Below are 21,097 nucleotides of genomic sequence, written 5' to 3' on the forward strand. Positions count from 1 at the left end.
CTGTGAACTTGTAAAAATAAATTTTATAGAGGCTAAGGGCGAAGCCACAAGTCAAGTTATAAAGTCATATTAAAAATTCTGACCTCCTCCACTTCCTACATACCATCCAACCAATTTTAAATTGTGGGAATCATCAGGTTCTGGTGGTATCAAACAATTAGCCCCTGAATAATTTCACTTTAAGAACAATTTTTCAAAATAACATTGTTATACATTCATATAATCAGAATTTAATAAGAATAACATTTTTAACAGTATATTCCTTAATTTTTTTTGAAATTGAGTTTTGCATAAATAAAAAAATTACAGTGACAATCAGGTATTGTATGTGAAGACCAGTAGGGATGACCCACATCATCTTGTTGACATGTAATAGTGTAAGTTGCTGAGAAGTTTGCTGGTGTTAATTCAAATTCTTGACCTCTCTCTTTACAGTTAAAACTTAAATATAGTTTATATTGTTAATATTACTAAATCATTATTTTTTTCACCAATTAAGTTTCAATGTAATTGGATAATACAAATAAATATCTTATAATTTGAGTCACTGTAACAACCATGCTGAAACTAAACAATAAAAGAATTATGGTATTTTTTATATTATTCAAAAATCAATTAATATTGAAGATACTTTAATTTTGTTTCATATTTTGTTGTAGTTTGATCCCAGCCCATTGCTTGGATATCAGTTCTATTTGACAATATATCCATTATAATTGATGCCGAACAGTTCACAACTAAAATATTAAACCATAGATTTTTTTCTATAGATATCTGAACATTTAACTTTTCTCTAACTGAACCCATTAATGTTCACCCTAGGTTCTTGAAATAATTAGGAATATAAAACTCTTAGGGAAAGTTGAAGGCAAGGTCATAGAGCTAAATGCATACAAGCCAATCCTTTGATGACAGCCAATCCTTTGATTCCATTTCTGTGTTTGGAAGTCAAAATGTGCATGTTAATAGGTTGTGTCTTTAGTTAGCCAAGGTATTCTCATAAAAAAAAGTTAGAGGCATTATAATTTTCTCAAGATAAAACATTATTTTGTTCTAGCAATTTATTAATTTCTTACTGTAGCAAGCGGAGGGTACAGCATAGTCATATTTCCAGTAAGCAGCTGTTCCCTCCTGCCAAGTTACACATTCAAATTTTCTCTCTGTTCTCAACATATCCTCTAAACAGAGCAGCAATTGGAAGTGTTTACATTCTTTCAGTGGTTATTTAGCTATCCAAAATAGTAAGTTTCTAATTGATAGTATGAATTCTAAATCCTTTGACGAAAAATGTTATTTGGTTTTGCATCCCTATTTTTCTCCCAAAAGTGTAATCTTATTAATTAAAGAATGAGAGTGAACAATCATAGAAAGCTCTTCTCAACAATTTAGGCTTAATAAAATTAACCTATTGATTACAAACTTAGCATGATGATCTGTGTAACAATGTGTTGTACAGTTTATAAAGCGTAGGAGCTCTATAATCATAACCAGAACATGTGCATGTATGTAATTTAAAACATTTGATTTTTTTTACTTATTTGACAAAAATTTTCATGATATCATTCTATTCAGGATTTTTTTGGAATAGAGATTCCTAGGAATGCAAAGCAAAATGTTATCTCTATAATCAATGTTCATTTCTTCTACTGTCCGATTTTATACAGTATATATATTATATTACTTTTATAGATGTTGTAATCTTTGTTTACAATATAAAGAATGATACTTTTTTATCTAACCTAATGATTTTGTCACAGTACTTCCAGTTGTAGAAACAATATCATCTGAAATATAAAATCAGAAATAAGTGAAAATCAATAGATAGTAATAATTTTTTTTTTTTACAATTTCAATTATATTTCAATTTCAATTATATACCTTCACGTTTACGCCTTCTTGCACTAGCACTAGACACAGCAGATGTTGCTGTAGTTGTTGTAGTTGTGGTTGATGTAGTTGTTGATGGCTCTGGAGTTGTTATTTTTACAGCCCCTTCCTCAGCTAAATATTAGTTATATTTCAGATATTAAGCAAGATTCTCTATTACATAAAAATTATCTAATTGTTAATTTTGTCTATTAAATTCTTATTTTGATAACAGTAAGATACCCAAATTTTGGAAATAGATCACAAATAGAAATTGAATTTAGTGACATAACTAGACTAGAGTAGACGTGATATATCCCTTATGTGCAGCATAAAAAACAACCAACCCTTTGATTCCTCATCCTGTATACTGTTTTGACCAAATGTCGTCTTTGCTCAATCAATCAATCACATTGGGATAAGAAAAGAAGGGGAATAATAGCTAGGGACCAACATAAAGCTACCGGTCTTGGCATTATATATATAATTACTTGTTTCCCCTAATATTTACATGATATAGAGTAAGAAATACAACTAGCCTGGAAATATGTGGCCCTTTTTGCACTTTAGAGTTGCAACTTGACCAATATCATTCAAAGACCTTTCATACTCATAGGAGCTCCTTAAAATATTTTTAATTTGATTAAAATCTTTTTTTTGTCAACTAATCTATAATCTATATGAATAACCTTACTTATAAAATAAATGAAAATGTGAATTTGTATACGTTTGAATTTAACAAAACGTTTAAATTTGAAAAAACTGTTTGAGTCAAGAAAACTTTATCATGAATATTTAATATTATCACAATTTCTAATAAATTTTAAGAAAAGTTTATTTTGGATATTTCAACTTTTAAAATTTTAATTGGAAAGTTGTTTTGAATGCTTGGTTTATTAGATTAGATTTATTATGATTATTTTTCTCTACAAATAACAATAAATAATTACTCCCCATATTACTGCCGAAGGTAGAAACTTAGTCTCACACCAAGCTAAAACAAAATTATTTCTATGGTATTTTATCATAATTTTTTACAAATACATTGTCTTATTATAAAGTAATAAATATTTATAGCATTGTATTATAGACAGCTTTTTGTGGATATTAAAATGTAAAATTATAAGATTAAACCAGTTTTGTTAGACCAATAGGCCTAGGCTAGCAAAACTGGTTTTAATTTTATATTTGTGGAAATTGTCTGAAAAATAATGATATACATATTTTTCAGTATGGCTAAGAACCAGCTTTATTTACAGTAGATCTTTTCATGAAAATACCCTTTCTCGAATTGCATTCTTCTGCTAACCTAAAAAGTTACTTTAGGAGCCTAGAAATACATGTACGAAATTTCAGCTCTCTATCTCTACTGGCGACCTAGCGCCAGGCATGTAAAATATCAACAGATAACGGTAGCACGGCGGTTTTAACAATATCTCACCAATGTGCAGGTTTTAAGCTCTTCTGCATATTTCAATTTAAACACATAAGGCCAAAGATATTATATCCCAAAAATCTTTTGTCAAAGTCTACTTTACACCTAGCGCCAGTCAGTTTTCTAAAATCATGCATTTTATACCTGTGAAAATAGAAATCGCCAGCGCTAGGTGTAGAGTAGACTTTGACAAAAGATTTTTGGGATATTATATCTTTGGCCTTATGTGTTTAAATTGAAATATGCAGAACACCTAAATTCATCTTCCAAGCCATTCTCTAAGCATCTTAATTTTTTTTTATGAAATAACGGGATTTCAAAACTGCCCTTTGAAAAGGCCTAAAAAATATCTTTTTTTTGTCACTTTTTTCACTGCTTATAGTTACAACTTATTGTGATATTATGCTCAGTTAAAAAAAATCGGCGCCTCCAGCACCAAAACCGGCAAAAACTGGCAGTTAAACTTCTGTGCCCCTACTTGCCCCCCTCTTCGGCCAACAGTAGTTATCTCAAGAAGTAAAAGAGATATCAACACACAGAAAGAAAACTTTTTAAATAAAACTGAACTAAGTAACCATTACAGATTTCATTTTGGGTCTTTCCTTCGAGGGTCTTGTGGAGCAAAAGACCCCCCAAAACACTAAGAATATGAGTCCTGAGCTTATTTTTTAAGATATCAACCTGATTTTTGAAAAATTTGTTAACATAATGGAACTCAGTAACATTTACATATTTCATTTTGGAACTTTCCTTCTAGGGGCTTGTTTGGCAAAAGACCCCTAAAAACTAAAAATATGAGTTCTGGACTTATTTTTAAAGGTATCAACCTATTTTTTTTTTAGAAAACTTTTTTCACATAACCAAACTTAGCAACCTATACAGATTTCATTTTGTGACTTTCCTTCCAGGTGCTAGTGGAGCAAAAGACCCCCCAAAACACAAAAATATGAGTTCTGAGCTTATTTTTAAAGATATCAACCTGATTTTTTAAAGAAAACTTTTTAAATAAGACTGAACTCAGTAATGTTTACACATTTCATTTTGGGACTTTCCTTTGAGGGGCTTGTGGAGCAAAAGACCCCTAAAACACAAAAAAATGAGTTCTGAGCTGATATATAAAGATATCAACCTGATTTTTTTAAAGAAAACTTTTTTTACATAACCAAACTCAGTAATGTTTACAGATTTCATTTTGGGACTTTCCTTCTAGGGGCTAGTTGGGCAAAAGACCCCAAAAAACTGATATAAACCTGATTTTTTTAAAAAAATTTGTTAACATAATGGAACTCAGTAACATTTACAGATTTCATTTTGGGACTTTCCTTCTAGGGGCTTGTTTGGCAAAAGACCCTCAAAAACTAAAAATATGGGTTCTGGTCTTTTCTATAAAAATACCAACCTAATTTTTTTTGAGAAAACTTTTTAAACACATTACCAAACTCAGCAACCTATACAGCCTTCATTTTGGGACTTTCCTTCCAGGAGCTAGTAGAGCAAAAGACCCCCCAAAACACATAAAATATGAGTTCTGAGCTTATTTTTAAAGATATCAACCTGATTTTTTTAAAGAAAACTTTTTAAATTAAAATAGGGGCTAGTTGGGCAAAAGACCCTCAAAACTAAAAATATGAGCTCTGAGCTTATTTTTAAAGATATCAACCTGATTTTTGTGTTGAAAACTTTGTTAACATAACCAACCTTAGTAACATTTACAGATTTCATTTTGGGACTTTCCTTCTAGGGGCTAGTGGGACAAAAGACCCCCAAAACAATAAAAATATGAGTTCTGAGCTTATTTTTAGAGATATTGAGCTGATTCTTTAATGTAAACTTTTAGAACATAACTGAACTCAGTAACCATTACAGATTTATTTTTGGGACTTTCCTTCTAGGAGCTTGTGGGTCAAATGACCCCCAACACTTTTATTCCTTCTAGGGCAGGTTCGACAAAATACCCCCAATAAAAATATGAGTTCTGAGCTTATTTTTTAGAGATATTGAGCTGATTTTTTTATGAAACTTTTTGAACATAACTGTACTAAGTACCCATTACATTTTTAATTTTGGAACTTTCCTTCTAGGGGCTTGTGGAGCAAAAGACCCTCCAAAACACTAGAATATGGGGGGGGGGTCTTTTGCTCCACAACAATCTGTAAACATTACTGAGTTCGGTTATGTTAAAAAAGTTTTCTTTAAAAAATCAGGTTGATATTTTTAAATATAAGCTCAGAACTCATATTTTTTGTGTCTTGGGGGGTCTTTTGCTCCACAAGCTCCTCAAAAGAAAGTCCAAAATGAAATGTGTAATGGTTACTTAGTTCAGTTTTATCTAGAAAGTTTTCTTTAAAAAGTCAGGTTGATATGTTTAAAAAAAGCTCAGAACTCTAATTTTTTTGTGTTTTGGGGGGTCTTTAGCTCGACTAGCCCCTATAAGGAAAGTCCCAAAAAGAAATCTGTAAAGGTTACTGAGTCCGGTTATGTGAAAAAAGTTTTCTCAAAAAAAATTAGGTTGGTATTTTTAAAGAAAAGACCAGAACCCATATTTTTAGTTTTTGAGGGTCTTTTGCCAAACAAGCCCCTAGAAGGAAAGTCCCAAAATGAAATCTGTAAATGTTACTGAGTTCCATTATGTTAACAAATTTTTTTTTTAAAAATCAGGTTTATATCAGTTTTTGGGGGTCTTTTGCCCAACTAGCCCCTAGAAGGAAAGTCCTAAAATGAAATCTGTAAACATTACTGAGTTTGGTTATGTAAAAAAAGTTTTCTTTAAAAAAATCAGGTTGATATCTTTATATATCAGCTCAGAACTCATTTTTTTGTGTTTTAGGGGTCTTTTGCTCCACAAGCCTCTCAAAGAAAAGTCCCAAAATGAAATGTGTAAACATTACTGAGTTCAGTCTTATTTAAAAAGTTTTCTTTAAAAAATCAGGTTGATATCTTTAAAAATAAGCTCAGAACTCATATTTTTGTGTTTTGGGGGGTCTTTTGCTCCACTAGCACCTGGAAGGAAAGTCACAAAATGAAATCTGTATAGGTTGCTAAGTTTGGTTATGTGAAAAAAGTTTTCTAAAAAAAAAATAGGTTGATACCTTTAAAAATAAGTCCAGAACTCATATTTTTAGTTTTTGAGGGTCTTTTGCCAAACAAGCCCCTAGAAGGAAAGTCCCAAAATGAAATCTGTAAATGTTACTGAGTTCCATTATGTTAACAAATTTTTCAAAAAAAATCAGGTTTATATCTTTAAAAATAAGCTCAGAACTCATATTTTTAGTGTTTTGGGGGGTCTTTTTCTCCACAAGCCCCTAGAAGGAAAGTCCCAAAATGAAATCTGTAATGGTTACTTAGTTCAGTTTTATTTAAAAAGTTTTCTTTCTGTGTGATATCTTTCTTCTTGAGATAACTACTGTTGGCCGAAGAGGGGGGCAAGTAGGGGCACAGAAGTTTAACTGCCAGTTTTTGCCGGTTTTGGTGCTGGAGGCGCCGATTTTTTTTAACTGAGCATAATATCTTAGTAAGTTGTAACTATAAGCAGTGAAAAAAGTAACAAAAAAAGATATTTTTTAAGCCTTTTCAAAGGGCAGTTTTGAAATCCCGTTATTTCATAAAAAAAAATTAAAATGCTTAGAGAATGGCATGGAAGATGAATTTAGGTGTTCTGCATATTTTAATTTAAACACATAAGGCCAAAGATATAATATCCCGAAAATCTTTTGTCAAAGTCTACTCTACACCTAGCGCTGGCGATTTCTATTTTCACAGGTATAAAATGCATGATTTTAGAAAACTGACTGGCGCTAGGTGTAGAGTAAACTTTGACAAAAGATTTTTGGGATAATATATCTTTGTCCTTATGTGTTTAAATTGAAATATGCAGAAGATTTCAAAACCTGCACATTGGTGAGATATTGTTAAAACCGCCGTGCTACCGTTATCTGTTGATATTTTACATGCCTGGCGCTAGGTCGCCAGTAGAGATAGAGAGCTGAAATTTTGTACATGTATTTCCAGGCTCCTAAAGTAACTTTTTAGGTTAGCAGAAGACTAAAATTCGAAAAAGTGTATTTTCATGAAAAGATCTAGTGAATATCAATCGATATTGAAGAAATACTGGAAAAAAATTGAATAATGAATAATTACTTACGTATACACTCAGGAACAGGGTTGGCATCAGTATATGTAAAGAGTGGTTCAGTGCTAGATGGAATTTTGAAATCACATATATCCAACAGTGATTTGTTGTGTTGAATACTGTTCCTAACTTTAATATATTCCAAGTATATGGCTTAGAACTTAGATATCATAAATTATTAAGGTCAAACTATGACAGCTTAATATTTGTAATTATTGTTTTTATTTTACCAAATCAATTACTTTTCAAAAAGAAAAAAAATATATACATATAGTTAGAAAAATATTGCAAATATTGCAAATCAAAGAGTATAGGAAGCTAAGTTTTGGAAAAAGAATTTCAAATTACTAACAACATTCATTAATAAAGTTTTAGGATTGACTTATTGAAAAATATTCTTAACTGCATAATTACCTGTGGGTCACCTACATTGAAAAATTCGAAAGTTATAATTTAAATATTTGTATATATATTACCTTGCATTTATAATTAACTCTAGTATTAAGATATTTTAAACCATGGGTCACCCAGCTACGATTAGCAAACTGAAAATTTACTAATTTTAACTTCTGTAAGTATGATTAACATTGTTCTGAGGGGGGGAGGGGAGCTTAATAACCTTAGTGGGATTAACCTCCTAACCTCCTGTTTTCATAAAATATAAGATATAACCATAGAAACTAAAAAGCAAGTTGCTTGAAATTAAAAATAGGAATTAATTCTACCGCAGTAGAACCATTAATTATTGTTTAGAGGCAAGAGCAACATATCTTTGAAAGCTTTTTAAAAGCTTACTACTGACACCTAACCCTTTCAAGTTCAAACTTACATGTAATACCCTTTGTCTTGCAAATTTAATTAAGCTGGTTAGATGTACTTCCATTAATCAAAAGTAAAACTACTCAATAATAAAGAGGCGCCAAAGCACCAGTTTCATACCTGTGTTGTAGGTGCAGGATAGGTGGGACACTCCACAGGGAAGCATTTAGAAAACTTTCTGAAGTCTGCTCTGCGATTTGCCAAACATTGAACACTTTGGATTGGGTTCGTCTTCTTTAATGTTTGGTGATTTAAACTACAATAAAAGATTATAATTAAATTTCTAATCTAATTTTAGTTATATATAGATTATGTATTACTTTAATTATTCCAGACATACTCTCTATTAAATCTCTATACCTAGCATAGTCATATGCTCACATCAAAATCTCAGCTCTGATTTAACATAACCCAAACCACAAATGAAATAGAACCAAACATTCAAAGATTTTTAAACAAATATTTCGAAGATTTTTTATCATATAATTAAAATAATAAACACTCCAAGCCTTCTACTTAAGCAATGTCCACTCAGACGTTTGTCCCACTTTGTCGTTTGGGACAAATACCTTTGTCCTGGAATCTTTAATTCTAGTATAACTTTGTTTCTAAATATTGTATCTTGAAATGAATGTAACCATTACTGATATTTTAGTCCAAACATGGGCTTTCCTTCATAATGCCTTTTGAGTATTTAAAAATCTTCTCAAGTGATAATTCTATAACCATGAGAGTCTTATATATCTTTTTTTGCGAGAGTTAAAAGTTATTACTTACTTCATGAAAAGTTGGCAATGTATCCTGGACCCTTGTAATATTTATGGAAGGGTTCATCTGCTGTTTCAAGTTTTAAATACCCATCAAGTCCTAAAATTATATATTAATGTTTAATTTATGGTAGAAAGATTATCAAAGTTTCTAATTCTGATTCAAGGCCACAATTCTGCTAGTTTCTTGCTTTCCTGGACTGTAATTGTCAAGCTGTGGCAAATCTAAGATTTAATTTTAGGGATGAAAACAGGTGTTTATGGTAAGAACATACACATATATAAGTTCAGGTTGGAGATTTGAGAAAGGAGGGATGCATAAAATAAATTTAACCTCCTGGAAACTTTTCCTCATTCAATGGGAAATTTTTGGCTGGTGTGTACTATACCTAATAAGCAAAGTTTTGAGGGTGTAGGGGTTTGCTAATGTTCTTGGAAGCTTAATATTATTATAATTTGAATTTTACCTGATTCTCTATAGACATATTTTGGATTTTTCAATGTTCTTTCAGGGCTAGTTGGATATTCTGGACAGTCTCGAACCCAACTAAATAATATTTTATGGATCAAAAATACTTATATCAAAGTAACAGGATGTTTGTCTGTCTGTACTGAAGGGCATAGCCGCTAGTTATATATATATATATATATAATATATAAATATAATAAATTATCAGAATTTCTTAATCAAATGATAATAATTTTCAAAATCCTGTTTGGAAATTAAAGGATAGTTATTTATCGCGTCGTATTATAAACAGCTTTCCGCGGATATAAAATGTTCAATTATTAGATTTAATCCAGTTCTTTTAGCCCGGAGAAGCTGAAGGCACAGGTTAAAAAAACTGGTTTTAATATTATGATTGTAAATTTTTATTTTCATAGAAAACTGGATATAATATGATACTAGACACAGTTTTTTTTTGTATGGATGAGAACTGTGCTAATCCACCGGATATTAATTACAATTATTAGGATAACCAATGTTGTGGTTCAGTAACCCTATATCTGATTCTATTTTATGGAAAAAAAATTATTTAGGTAATTAGAAATTTTTAATTTGAGTTCCATGCTAGAAGTAAAATGAATAAATTATCATACTTACTTTTTAAACAAGGTGAAGGGGACAAGTCCCTTGCTAGTGTAATATTCTTCTTTCCGACAACTTGTCAGAGGACTAAATAAAAAGCATAATTAATTTTACTTACTACCAAGTATTTTTATATGTCATCATAGATTTTTTGCTTTCTTATCAAGTCTAGGCTAATCCTCCTGCCCTATAATTTTTTTGAAAAGAATGAAAATTTGGGTTTTTAGTCAGATCCAAAGTATAATAATGGACAAAATAAGGGATGAGAAGTTCCTATGTAACCCATTAAATGTCAAAGTCTGGAAAAATTTTAAGTGATTAAAATTTCCATTTGCTCTATGATTACAATTTTCTTTACCTTTTTAATCTGAACTGAAATCAAAGTATCATTAAAGTTTGAACAAATTTTTCTTTCACCAGGATCTATCTATATTACCTGTCTGGTTTCCTGGTCAAGCCCAAGTTAAGAGTAACATAACAATGTTGCATAAAATAATCCCATACTTCATTCTGATCACAAAAATAATTCATTTTATTGAATAAGAATATTTATGTCAGTTATTATGCAACCTGTTTGAAAAGATAAAAGTAAAGCAGATATCAAGAAAGAAAGAAAGCAGGAGAAGAATGAAAAAGAGAAGAGAGAAATAGAAGAAAAAAAACAATTAACTTTTTAAAAATAGTTAATTTTTGCAAGCACTTCTTATTTTCTTAAATAAAAGCTGGCATAACAGACTTGTGTACTTGTAGATTATCTTCATAACTATTATATGATTAGTTTCTGTTTTTCTATTTGTAATAGTCATTATTCATGTAAGCCTTTTAAAACTTGTATATAATTCCCCTGTAATTGTATTTTTGCATAGATTATAGTTATTTCTCGCATTGTATTATAAACAGCTTTCCGCGGATATAGAATGTACAATTATGATTGTATATTTTTATATTTGTAGAAAGCTGGATATAATAGGATGCTATAAATAGTTTTTTCGTATGGATGAGAACTGGTTCCTATCCACCGGATTTGAATGAATATGGGAATAGTTATTTCTCGCATTGTATTATAAACAGCTTTCCGCAGATATAGAATGTACAATTATAAAATCAAAACCAGTTTTTTTAGCCCCTAGGTGCCGAAGGCACTGGCTAAAAAACTGGTTTTAATCTTATTATTGTACATTTTTATATTCGTAGAAAGCTGGATATAATACGATGCTAGACATAGTTTTTCTGTATGGATAAGAACCGGTTCCTATCCACTGGATTCGAATGAATACGAGAATAGTTATTTCTCGTATCGTATTATAAACGGCTTTCCGCGGATATAGAATGTACAATTATAAGATTAAAACTAGTTTTTTTAGCCCCGTGGTGCCGAAGGCGTAGAAAACTGGATATAATACGATGCTAGACATAGTTTTTTCGCATTCATGAGAACCGGTGCCTATCCACCGGATTCAAATGAATATGTGAAAATACTTTACCTCACAGTATTGAGCATTTTCACCACAATCTGGAGCATGGTGTTGACAATGTTTCAGAACAAGATCACCTCGTAAATTGCACCATGCAGGATTTTTGTACTGTCTATCAAAGATAAAAATTTTAAAAATTAAGTTACCATCTCTAAAGAACTTTTTGGTCAAAAATTGTTTTAGAAATTAAAAAGAATAATTGATTTAACAATGTAGCTAATCAAATTTCCACTATAAAACTATAGCAATTCTATTTCATCCCATAAAGTTTTAACAGTTTGGGGTAAGAAAACTAAAAAATTCCTTAATTTATATTCAGTGTATTTGTTGTACTGAAACACTGTTCTCCAGAATGAATCATCAAGGCCATCATATCCATTGTTAACTCCTTCTTTCCAGGTTATGGAAAATTGATTATCTTAAATTAGTGTAAAGTTGCTTTTTATTATTGTAATAGGAATCAGAATTCCAAATATCAGATCAATCAGATGATTATACCAAATAAAAAATTGTTGTTAAAAAAGTTAACATGTTTAAAATGGATGTACAGACATTCTGGTAACGTAATAGAGTTGCTACGCTTTCTAAATCGTACCTAACTACTACAGGAATCAGCATGCAAACTTTAAAATCAATAGGACAATTCTAACATGCTTAAATTACCAAAAAAAGCTATCCATTACGGACAGACGGACGAACTGACCCTAATTATAGACAAGCTTTGCTTTAAAAAAATAAAATAAGAAGGGAGAGAATAAATTTTTATTATGCCAAACACCTGCTGAGGGTCTTCAGGGCTTACCAGTACCAAAAAAAATACCTAACCTAACCTGCTCTATATTAATAAACAAACAAACAAAACTGCCCCTCCCCCTCCTCTTGCCCCCAACTTATTTTCAATTTATATACATAGAATAAAAGGGAGAGGGAAAGAGTGTTTCAGTGCTTAACAGTTTATTGAGAAAAAAAATATGACAGTGTTATTAAATTAATTAGATAATATTCAGTTCTAATATAAAACTTTATCATTTCTTGTAATAATATAATGTTTTTTATTTCAGATATAAAATAACTCACCACTTTGATAAGGATAATTTTTTGGTTTATTAGGGTCCAATTCATAATCAAGAAATGAACTTAAAGTTATTGGGTACCCCAGAAATGTAGCTAAATACACAGCTGCAACATCTGCAAGTCTGTCCTCATTGCAAAGGTTTTTCTTGTCAGAGTTATTATTATTAAAACTGCTCTTAACCTTCAATGGGTTTTTCTTCTCCTGAAGTTTTAAAAGACAACTTTTAAATTGAATTGTAATTAGATAAAAGGCAATTATTTATAAACTCATGAAACAATATTATCTAATATTAAACTTCAAAAAAATATTTATTTAAAGTGGATAAAACTTACTGTAAGCCATTCTTTAAAAGAATTTTGTTTGTCAAGTTGTTGTATTGATGTAGCAAAATAGGTATCTGTGCATTGTACGGAAGAGATAGGAGCAGTACCACTCATTTCAGCAGCATCAGCCATACCCACAATTTCCTCCATATCCTTGATAAACACTTTTGCTGTAAATAGATTCCAGGGAAGTTAAACACTAATTCATTTCAATATAAATTGTATTTTCAGTACAAATTTTTAGACATAAATAAAGATAAGTTAAAATTTTATGCAGAAAACTTCATGTTCATTAACCTTATGTAAAAATAGTTATTTACAACATATTCATGTTATAGACAGCTTTCTGTAAATATTAAAATGAAAAATCATAAGGTCCGTGAGGGGCTGAAGGCCTCGGCTAACACAATTGGTATTAATTTTATGAATTTCCATTTAATATCCATAGATATATGATGCTATACATGATTTTTTTAGTATGGCTGATAACTGGATCTAATCCAGTAGATATTAATTGGTTTCAAAACCTGCAGGAAAATACATTACCCTTTTAACACAAAGACATTTCATATTTGATGGGGTTATCAGCTTAACTGCATAGAAAGGATATGCTGCACAAAAACTCGTGCATCTGGAGTATACAGGTGTAGTGTGAGTCTCCATCTTAGATGTCTCCCCTAAGAAAGTTGTAAATAAGAATAATTTATTGATTATTTACATGTATGGAAAAAGCATAATTCATTTCAAAATATATAAAAAGAGCATTGCTATTGGAATGAAACCTTATAACAGGGAGAAAGGTCTTTTCAATTAACAACTTTTGTTTTCAAACATTTTAAATTCATACATTAAATTGTACAGTTTGATCTTTTCAATATTCAGAAAGATAATGTGAGTTGTTTAGCATACTAAGAGCAATTTTGTTTGATAAAAAAAAAATATTTTATTAATAATAATATTTACTTTGAAAAAGAAATGTTCCAATGTTATTTTGGGTTAATGTAGGATCAGATGTATATGGGAAAGATACTGTTGGCTCATAATATTCCCCTGAAAAAAAATATTTTTATTTTTGAGGGCACATTATTGAATTATCTCATTATTTTACAAAAGATACATACCAAAAAAATCAATAGTGAACATGTGAGGTCCTGATACCCAAACAATTTCCACTTGGTTTGCAGTAAAATGAACAGAAGTACCATTTTCGCCTTTAAACTGATATAAGCCTAAAATTATAGAATTAAATAACACCAACTGCTACACTATTACCATTTTGTCAACCTTTGAATAAAAAATTAATTTATTTTTTTTGATTTTGTACCTGTTTTATCTAAAAGTGAGGGATCTATTGTTATTTGATAATATTCATCATTTACAATAACATCAAGTGGGGGATAGGGGTTCATCCAATCTCTATATTTAAAAACATAACTTAATTTTCATCCTTTTATTTACTATAAATATATAAAACAAAATATTTTTGTTTAGCATAAAGGTATATTAGGGTTTTGATTGCAGGGAATGAAAGTATATGTTTCTACTAATCATTTCTAAAATTCAAAGGTGACTAACGTCCATGTTGATGAGACTTTTGATTTCAATCTTAATTTCAATGTAATTGATTCTGTCAATTGAGATTTCAAGATGACCATTCCCCAGATGTGTGTAGTTCTAAAATGTATAGATTATTTATATATTAAATTAAGATCTGAAAAAAAATTTAAATGTTTTTGGATTTAAAAATGTATTGATAACTAGGGGAATACATTTCTACATTAACAATTCTTTATGTTTAAAATATGAGAAATCTGATCTAACCTTTGCTGAAAGTCAACAACTATGGATGGAGTAATTGAGAAATCTACAGTTCTGGCACTATCAGGCCAAGGCCAGTCCCTACCACCAGCCCCAAATAAATCTTCAGGTGCTCTTTCCTTCAATTGAATTCATGCACATACATGTAAATTAAAAAAACTGTTGCATGATTTGTAATTAAAATATCAAAACAAAAAAAAACATCTGATATATATTTAGATCAAATTTTATCATGCCTTTTATCTCATTTTCTACTATAGTTTTAAACAATATTATGCTAGTTTACCTGTCCTGAGGATTCTCTTTTAATAAGCTTGACTCCTGAACTTGGATTTTCTTTTGTATAATTGTCACCCAATACTAGGGACCTAAATAGTGTGGGACTATACATACATTACTTAACCAATTTAGAAAATAATTGAACTATATAATGATTGTGCATACTAATTTGGGTTGGGCTGGATACTTTTGTTGGCAGATAACAGATATCCAGAGCTGGATCTTTAAATCATTTTAGTGGTGAGCCAGATCGGGATGCACCAAATTTCAGCCAATCACTGCGTGGCATTTCATGAAATGCTGTGCTCTCATTGGTTGAAAGTTGGCTCACCCCGATCTGGCTCACCACTAAAATGATTTAAAGATCCAGCTCAACTGATTTCTAATGCCGAATATCCAGTATCCAGCCGGATAATGAAAATGGATATCTGGATATCCGGCTCAACCCTAATACTAATAAACATTGTAAAAGGTAGGTAAAAGTTTTTATATTCAATAAAGACCTTTTCATTATTTTTGCTCATATTAAATTGCAATAATTGAAGAAAAAAAATTTGATTGTTATTTACCGTAAAGAAAGCTGATTTCCAACTTTAAATCCATTTCCAAGCATACACATAACTCTAAAGAAATGTTATAGTAATATGGTGGCTGTGCTACAATTCTTCATGGGTATTCTTTTACAAATTACTTGATTTAAGTTATATTTAATTTTACACTAAAAAATAAAAGATTTTTAAAATAAGCTGTATATTGTTATCACAACTTACTTGACTTGTGTACCATTTACAAGAAGTCTAAAATAGTCAAACAATAATTATTTTTAAAAAAATTTTAATAAAAATTATGAGAATTCAGATCTTTATTAATGATATATTTCTAACTCCCACCTAAAAATTACTTTTAATAACACCAAACCTGTATGCTCCTGGTAGATATATCTTGTGCTGAAAGTATAATTCTGCACACGTTGAGGCAAACTCTTTATCAGAAGTTCTATAAATCTAAAATTTTATCTTAATTATTTTTCTTACCTCTAAATTGATGTCAATATTTAGTTAACATTTTTAGCAAGTATTTCTTTCTTTGTAACTTTAAACTCAGGGATTTATCAGGTTTTGCAGCTATTTAGAATATGATTTTAGTTTTCTATAGATAATGCAAAAAAATTTGAAAGCCATGCTGTACCTAACCTGACCAAAAGTAATAAAAAAAACCTAAAAACTATTCTCAATTTCTTTAAAAAATAGAGAAGTTGTTTCAGTGCTCAACAGGGGCATATAAGAGAAAACACTAATCTAACAATAAATATTACCCGAATTTTACATTTATCAGTTTTCCATCTATGTGAATTCTCGTCTTTTATACAGAAGCATTTCTTGTCTCTCTAAAAGTATATATTTAAACGTAATCCAATTGAGAACATTTCAAGTCTTCACTTGTGGTTTGAGTTTTGTTTCTCCTTACACTGAGCAAAGTCAATTAGCTTGACCTTAAAGGAAGTCTGCAAGAAAGTTGTAGGCATTTTAAAATTACAATTAATGTATCTTTAAAAATTTTCATTGTACATAAAACGCCATTTTAAAATGCCTAGAACTTTTTTTGTTATTGAAGCAGAAGGCTTTAAATTTGGGGTATTGGATCTACTTGTGGCAGTCTTTCAGCAGTTAAAGCGTTGAATTTCTTGCAGGCTTCCTGTAATATATTTTCAAGGTGGAATGGGGGGTTAAATTAAAATTTCAAACTTATCAGCCTTTCAAATTATCCAACAGTTGTAGGGGGTATAAAAAAGCAGGATCATACTTGGAACACAATAGTGGCTTTATTATCTATATTTCATTTTATTTGCAGCTTCTTATTATTATTTTAACCATTTTATATGTTTTGTTGGTGTTACAAAAAATTTTTATATTCTGTGCCAGATTTTGCCTTTATTGTAAATGTTTAATTAATAATACCTGGTCTATACCAATATATCCTGTTGTATAAATATCATTGTATCTGCACGACTCTATGCATTGATTCACATATCCATCAGTATGGGCAAAGTCTTTTATTTCTGATGCTTCTTCGTTCTGAATATATAGTACATAGAATTATGAAATTCTAAGGTCTGTGTACTAAAAAGAAGTTTTAGAGAAAACAAATGAAATAAAGTATACAAGTATTATAAAAAAAAAGTTAAAAAATAGCCATAATAAAACTGGTGCTTCAAATCTATTTATCTTATTTATGATATTCAAGAAAGAAAATAAAAAATAGACTAAGAAACTCACTTCTGTTTTCTGCATATACTTATATCTATAACATTCAATAGAATCTGAAATTAAAATAATCGAATATATAAAGTTATGAAATCCACATTCCAACCTGTAAATTATACAAATTGAATTATGCATTTGTAATAGCCTGTTTCAAAAATGGATAAAAAAAACTTTTTAATCAGAACCAGATATAATCATCCTGAAAACTATCTAAAATACAAATTTGGTGGGCAATGACATTCCAGTTTTAAAAATTCAAAAAGACAATTTTTGTGATTTTGATATTGAAGATATAGTAGATTACCTACTATATAAATAATAGATAATGATAGCTTTAAATTTAAAAAAAATATTGTGTTTTAAAGACCCAGATATATTGTGACAATAAAATGTTACATTTGATTTTAGAACACGAGTTGTTGCCAATGAAATAAACTTTATTGAAAAGTATCATTTGAAAGTTGAAGAAGAAAAATATACTTGCCTATTTGATAAGATTTTTCAGCTTTGAAACATAATATAAGAATTAATGTTATAATCTTAAAGTTCCTCATTGTCATTTCATTTATTTCTGTAAATTATATGCAAAGTAAACAAGTTGTTGAAAAGTGACCATGCAATATGAGTAAGAAATTATTGCATTTTAGAATTTTTTTACAACCATTAGGAAAAAATATTTGTTTTTTTTACAATTTATTGTTTCTATTTTCTTGCCTATTATATAAATTTATTAGTGGCAGCACCCCTAACATCAAATGGGTATAGAATTCAGAAAATAGCTTAAACCATCCAAATAATTAAATCTAAAAATAGAATAGCTTAAAAACATACCAGGACCTACATGTGGCTTGCTTTAAAAAGAGAACTCAATCAGGACAGTAGTCATTGAGATCTTAAGCTTCAAAAAAGCCCTCACTATCTAAAATAATTTGATGATTGTCTGAACTGAATGTATCACTTAACAAAGACCTTATTATAGCTGTTGATTTTCCTCATCTAATGTTTTAACATTTACTCTGAACTGAGGGGCGTATTAGAGTAGTGAAAAACAATTTTGGTCAAAATTAGTCCACCTTTGTTAATTAAAAACTTTACAATTTCTGAATACCATTTTTCCATGGATGTTATATTAAAGGCTGTTACAATTTGAGTTACATTTGATTTGATTGTAAATAAGAGTGTTATTCTTAACCCTTACAGATCGGGGGGGGGGGGGGGCTCCAAGAGCCCCCCCCTCTAGTTTTTTCAATCTCATTTTTTTTGTAGGTAAGATGGAGAGCTGTAACTTCATGACTTTTTAAGTTTAGTAATTATACGTCGGCAAGAGTTGATTTTATTAGGATATCTGGTCTGTGTCGGTCGTGGTGTCCGGTCAAAGTCGGTTGGGTAGCAACAAAATTTGAAAAAATTCTAAATAAATCTTAATTTCTACATTATGACTTTTGTGTATAAGGTAGAAACCTAAAATTTTTTTGGTGAATACTTAGATATCAATGACCTTCTGAGAAAAGTGGTGTTATGACTGTTTGACCGCTCCCTGACCGACTTTATGACCGATTTTTGTCCGGCTTTTACTACAGACATATATCATGAATATCGTGGCTTTTATTACAGCTAGAGACCTATAATTTTTTTTGGTGAATCCTTGAGCAATAATAAACAGATAAAAATATTAATTTGTGACGCCAACCGCCGTTTTACCGCCGTAACCGCCGAAAATGGCGATTTCCGTTATTTGCCGTTTTTCGGCGATGATCAGAAAAAGTAATTTTTTTGTTATAAAAAATAAAAGTGCGTTCTAAAATTTGGTCATCCTAGCTGCAAAATTGGCCGCTCTACAGCCGTTTTAAAATTTAGCGGCTGGCCGCAAAAAAGCCGCTAAGGAGCGGCCTGGCCGCTATGACTAGAAAAAGTAATTTTCTCTAAAAATACACATGAACCACCAGAAAAAAATTTTACGTCTTTATCTGTACCAGGAGCCGAGATAGAGGGGGGGGGCTCTTGGAGCCCCCCCCCTCCCCCCGATCTATTAAGGTGGGAATTGGGGCCCGATCTGTAAGGGTTAAAAACAAATAAAATTAATGAAGAGAAAAAAAGGATATTAAATTTATATAAATTTTAAGTAAGTTCCTATAATACAATATTACAATATCTAATATACAGTAAGATCCACCAAAAGTATTTTTTAGGGTTTACAGCCCATTTTTTCTAATATTTCATCAAAAGTTGTATATGTCCTTGTTCTCTATACATTTCCACATAAGACAATATTACAATTTTACCTTCATTAACAATGGAGACTTTTAGAGCTAAATATTTGAAAATGTGACTGAGCAAAAGGTAACTTTTTACATGAAACGACTATTTAGCAAAATTAATGTAAAAATGCTTTTATTTTTGTTTCCAGGAGAAACTTTATACAATAGTGTTATAAAAAAATTAGGTTTTAAGTTCAAAGTATTTGTTGTAGGAATGTAGCAAGAAATTTGTTTTTGTTTCATAATCCTTAAATTTGCAAATAACCACTTCAATGTGTTGTATTTTTTGCCATGGAAAATTTATATTTTTTTGTGGAATAACAGAAAATAATTAGTAAACTTATTTTTCTTTGTTTATGATTCTTCAGTTAGCAGAAATACATTATATACACATTAAAAGATATGAAAAACAAAAAACAATATTTTTCTCAAGAGCTTTTTAGAAAGAATGGCCTTAAAAATCTCTGTTGATATATTCTGAAAACTTAATTTTTCTTCTTTGTCTTTGTAAAACTGTATAGGGAACAAAAACATATGCTACTTTTGCTGATACATTAAGAAATAAGGGCTGTACACCATTATAAATACTTTTTCGTGGGTCTTACTGTAGGGTAATAGTTTGTTCTTTTAATCCTTTGACTAAAGACAAATATCTTGTAACTTTACACCTACAAATAATCTACATAAAAAATATTTTTTTTAAAGAGATTAAGTTATTTCATAACCTTGATAGGGAAGAAATCTATATGCTTTTTCATATCTTTTCTGCAAAGCAGAAAGAAATCATAGCAAATATAAGGTTAAACTTTTCAACATGACCATATTTATGTTGCAAAATAAACAAAAAAAAAAATATTTTCATTTAAAATTAAAGCCTTACCATTATGACCTATGTCCAGAACAATTTTGTTGTGACTGTAGCATAATGACGAAGTACATTGATATTTATATTAGGAAAAAGCAATATTTCATAATATGGGGGAAAAATTTGTAATTTCCAATTAATTCCAAAAGAGGATCAGCACACAGTTTCCTCGGTGTTTCCTTATCCTATCCTATCGATACTAGCTAAAAAAGCTTCAAACTTCAAAAAAAATCTAAAGAAGGCATCTTAACTTTTTTGCTTTTTATTTAAGATAGCTAGCCGGTTCTTTTAGTAAGTAATAGATGTAAAATGGTCCATAGAATTCAACTATGTAATCGGTTTTTTTGTAGACCTCTTATTTTTGAAGTAATTTAAGTTTTTAAAAAAAATAATTAAGTCAGTTTTAAGGTACTAAAACGCAACAAAATAAAAGAAGAAAATTGCCAGTATGTTCAAAAATAGTAAGATCTTTAATTTGACACCTTACTTTTAAAATTCTGTTGAGTAATTATTAAAAAATCTATTTTTTAAACTTTGGTTTAATAAAAACTTTAAACCTAAATATTTTCTTAAACAGAAATAAAAAATATGGGTTCATATATACCTTTAGAATCAGAAAAATATTACGAATCCA

General features: G+C 29.9%; 3 protein-coding genes across 3 annotated transcripts; all 3 read right to left on the reverse strand.

The window, feature by feature from the left end:
* Window positions 1-615: 615 nt before the first annotated feature.
* LOC145321480 (uncharacterized) lies at window positions 616-8,415 on the reverse strand. Its single transcript, XM_080162900.1, has 5 exons — window positions 8,370-8,415; window positions 1,879-2,001; window positions 1,740-1,784; window positions 1,077-1,178; window positions 616-737 (listed from the first exon to the last, which is right to left on the reverse strand). Exons 1-5 carry the CDS (start codon window positions 8,413-8,415, stop codon window positions 616-618), a joined length of 438 nt encoding a protein of 145 aa, XP_080019026.1.
* Window positions 8,416-9,027: 612 nt separating this feature from the next.
* LOC145321481 (uncharacterized) lies at window positions 9,028-11,960 on the reverse strand. The gene is made up of 6 exons (XM_080162902.1): window positions 11,923-11,960; window positions 11,591-11,693; window positions 10,543-10,616; window positions 10,122-10,193; window positions 9,484-9,563; window positions 9,028-9,116 (listed from the first exon to the last, which is right to left on the reverse strand). Exons 1-6 carry the CDS (start codon window positions 11,958-11,960, stop codon window positions 9,028-9,030), a joined length of 456 nt encoding a protein of 151 aa, XP_080019028.1.
* Window positions 11,961-14,532: 2,572 nt separating this feature from the next.
* LOC145321482 (uncharacterized) lies at window positions 14,533-16,088 on the reverse strand. Its single transcript, XM_080162903.1, has 6 exons — window positions 15,995-16,088; window positions 15,847-15,873; window positions 15,646-15,699; window positions 15,084-15,165; window positions 14,801-14,916; window positions 14,533-14,653 (listed from the first exon to the last, which is right to left on the reverse strand). The coding sequence occupies exons 3-6, from the start codon at window positions 15,693-15,695 to the stop codon at window positions 14,533-14,535; spliced, it is 369 nt and encodes a 122-aa protein (XP_080019029.1). The 5' UTR covers window positions 15,696-15,699; window positions 15,847-15,873; window positions 15,995-16,088.
* Window positions 16,089-21,097: the final 5,009 nt, after the last annotated feature.

The sequence above is a fragment of the Acartia tonsa genome, chromosome 6 (genome assembly GCF_053477335.1).
Source record: "Acartia tonsa isolate MP-2025a chromosome 6, ASM5347733v1, whole genome shotgun sequence".
NCBI lineage: Eukaryota > Metazoa > Arthropoda > Copepoda > Calanoida > Acartiidae > Acartia > Acartia tonsa.

Coding starts and splice junctions, on each gene's coding strand:
- LOC145321482 (XM_080162903.1), bottom strand. CDS start 15,695: ATGTGTATGCTTGGAAATGGATTTAAAGTTGGAAATCAGCTTTCTTTA. Junction 15,166..15,645: donor GGAAATCAGCTTTCTTTACG/GTAAATAACAAT, acceptor CACACTATTTAG/GTCCCTAGTATTGGGTGACA. Junction 14,917..15,083: donor AAAGAGAATCCTCAGGACAG/GTAAACTAGCAT, acceptor ATTCAATTGAAG/GAAAGAGCACCTGAAGATTT.
- LOC145321481 (XM_080162902.1), bottom strand. CDS start 11,960: ATGGATATGATGGCCTTGATGATTCATTCTGGAGAACA. Junction 10,194..10,542: donor TTGACCAGGAAACCAGACAG/GTAATATAGATA, acceptor CTTTTTATTTAG/TCCTCTGACAAGTTGTCGGA. Junction 9,117..9,483: donor ATATGTCTATAGAGAATCAG/GTAAAATTCAAA, acceptor ATATAATTTTAG/GACTTGATGGGTATTTAAAA.
- LOC145321480 (XM_080162900.1), bottom strand. CDS start 8,415: ATGCTTCCCTGTGGAGTGTCCCACCTATCCTGCACCTACAACACAG. Junction 1,179..1,739: donor TACTGTGACAAAATCATTAG/GTTAGATAAAAA, acceptor TGCTCTGTTTAG/AGGATATGTTGAGAACAGAG. Junction 738..1,076: donor TGTACCCTCCGCTTGCTACA/GTAAGAAATTAA, acceptor TTAATATTTTAG/TTGTGAACTGTTCGGCATCA.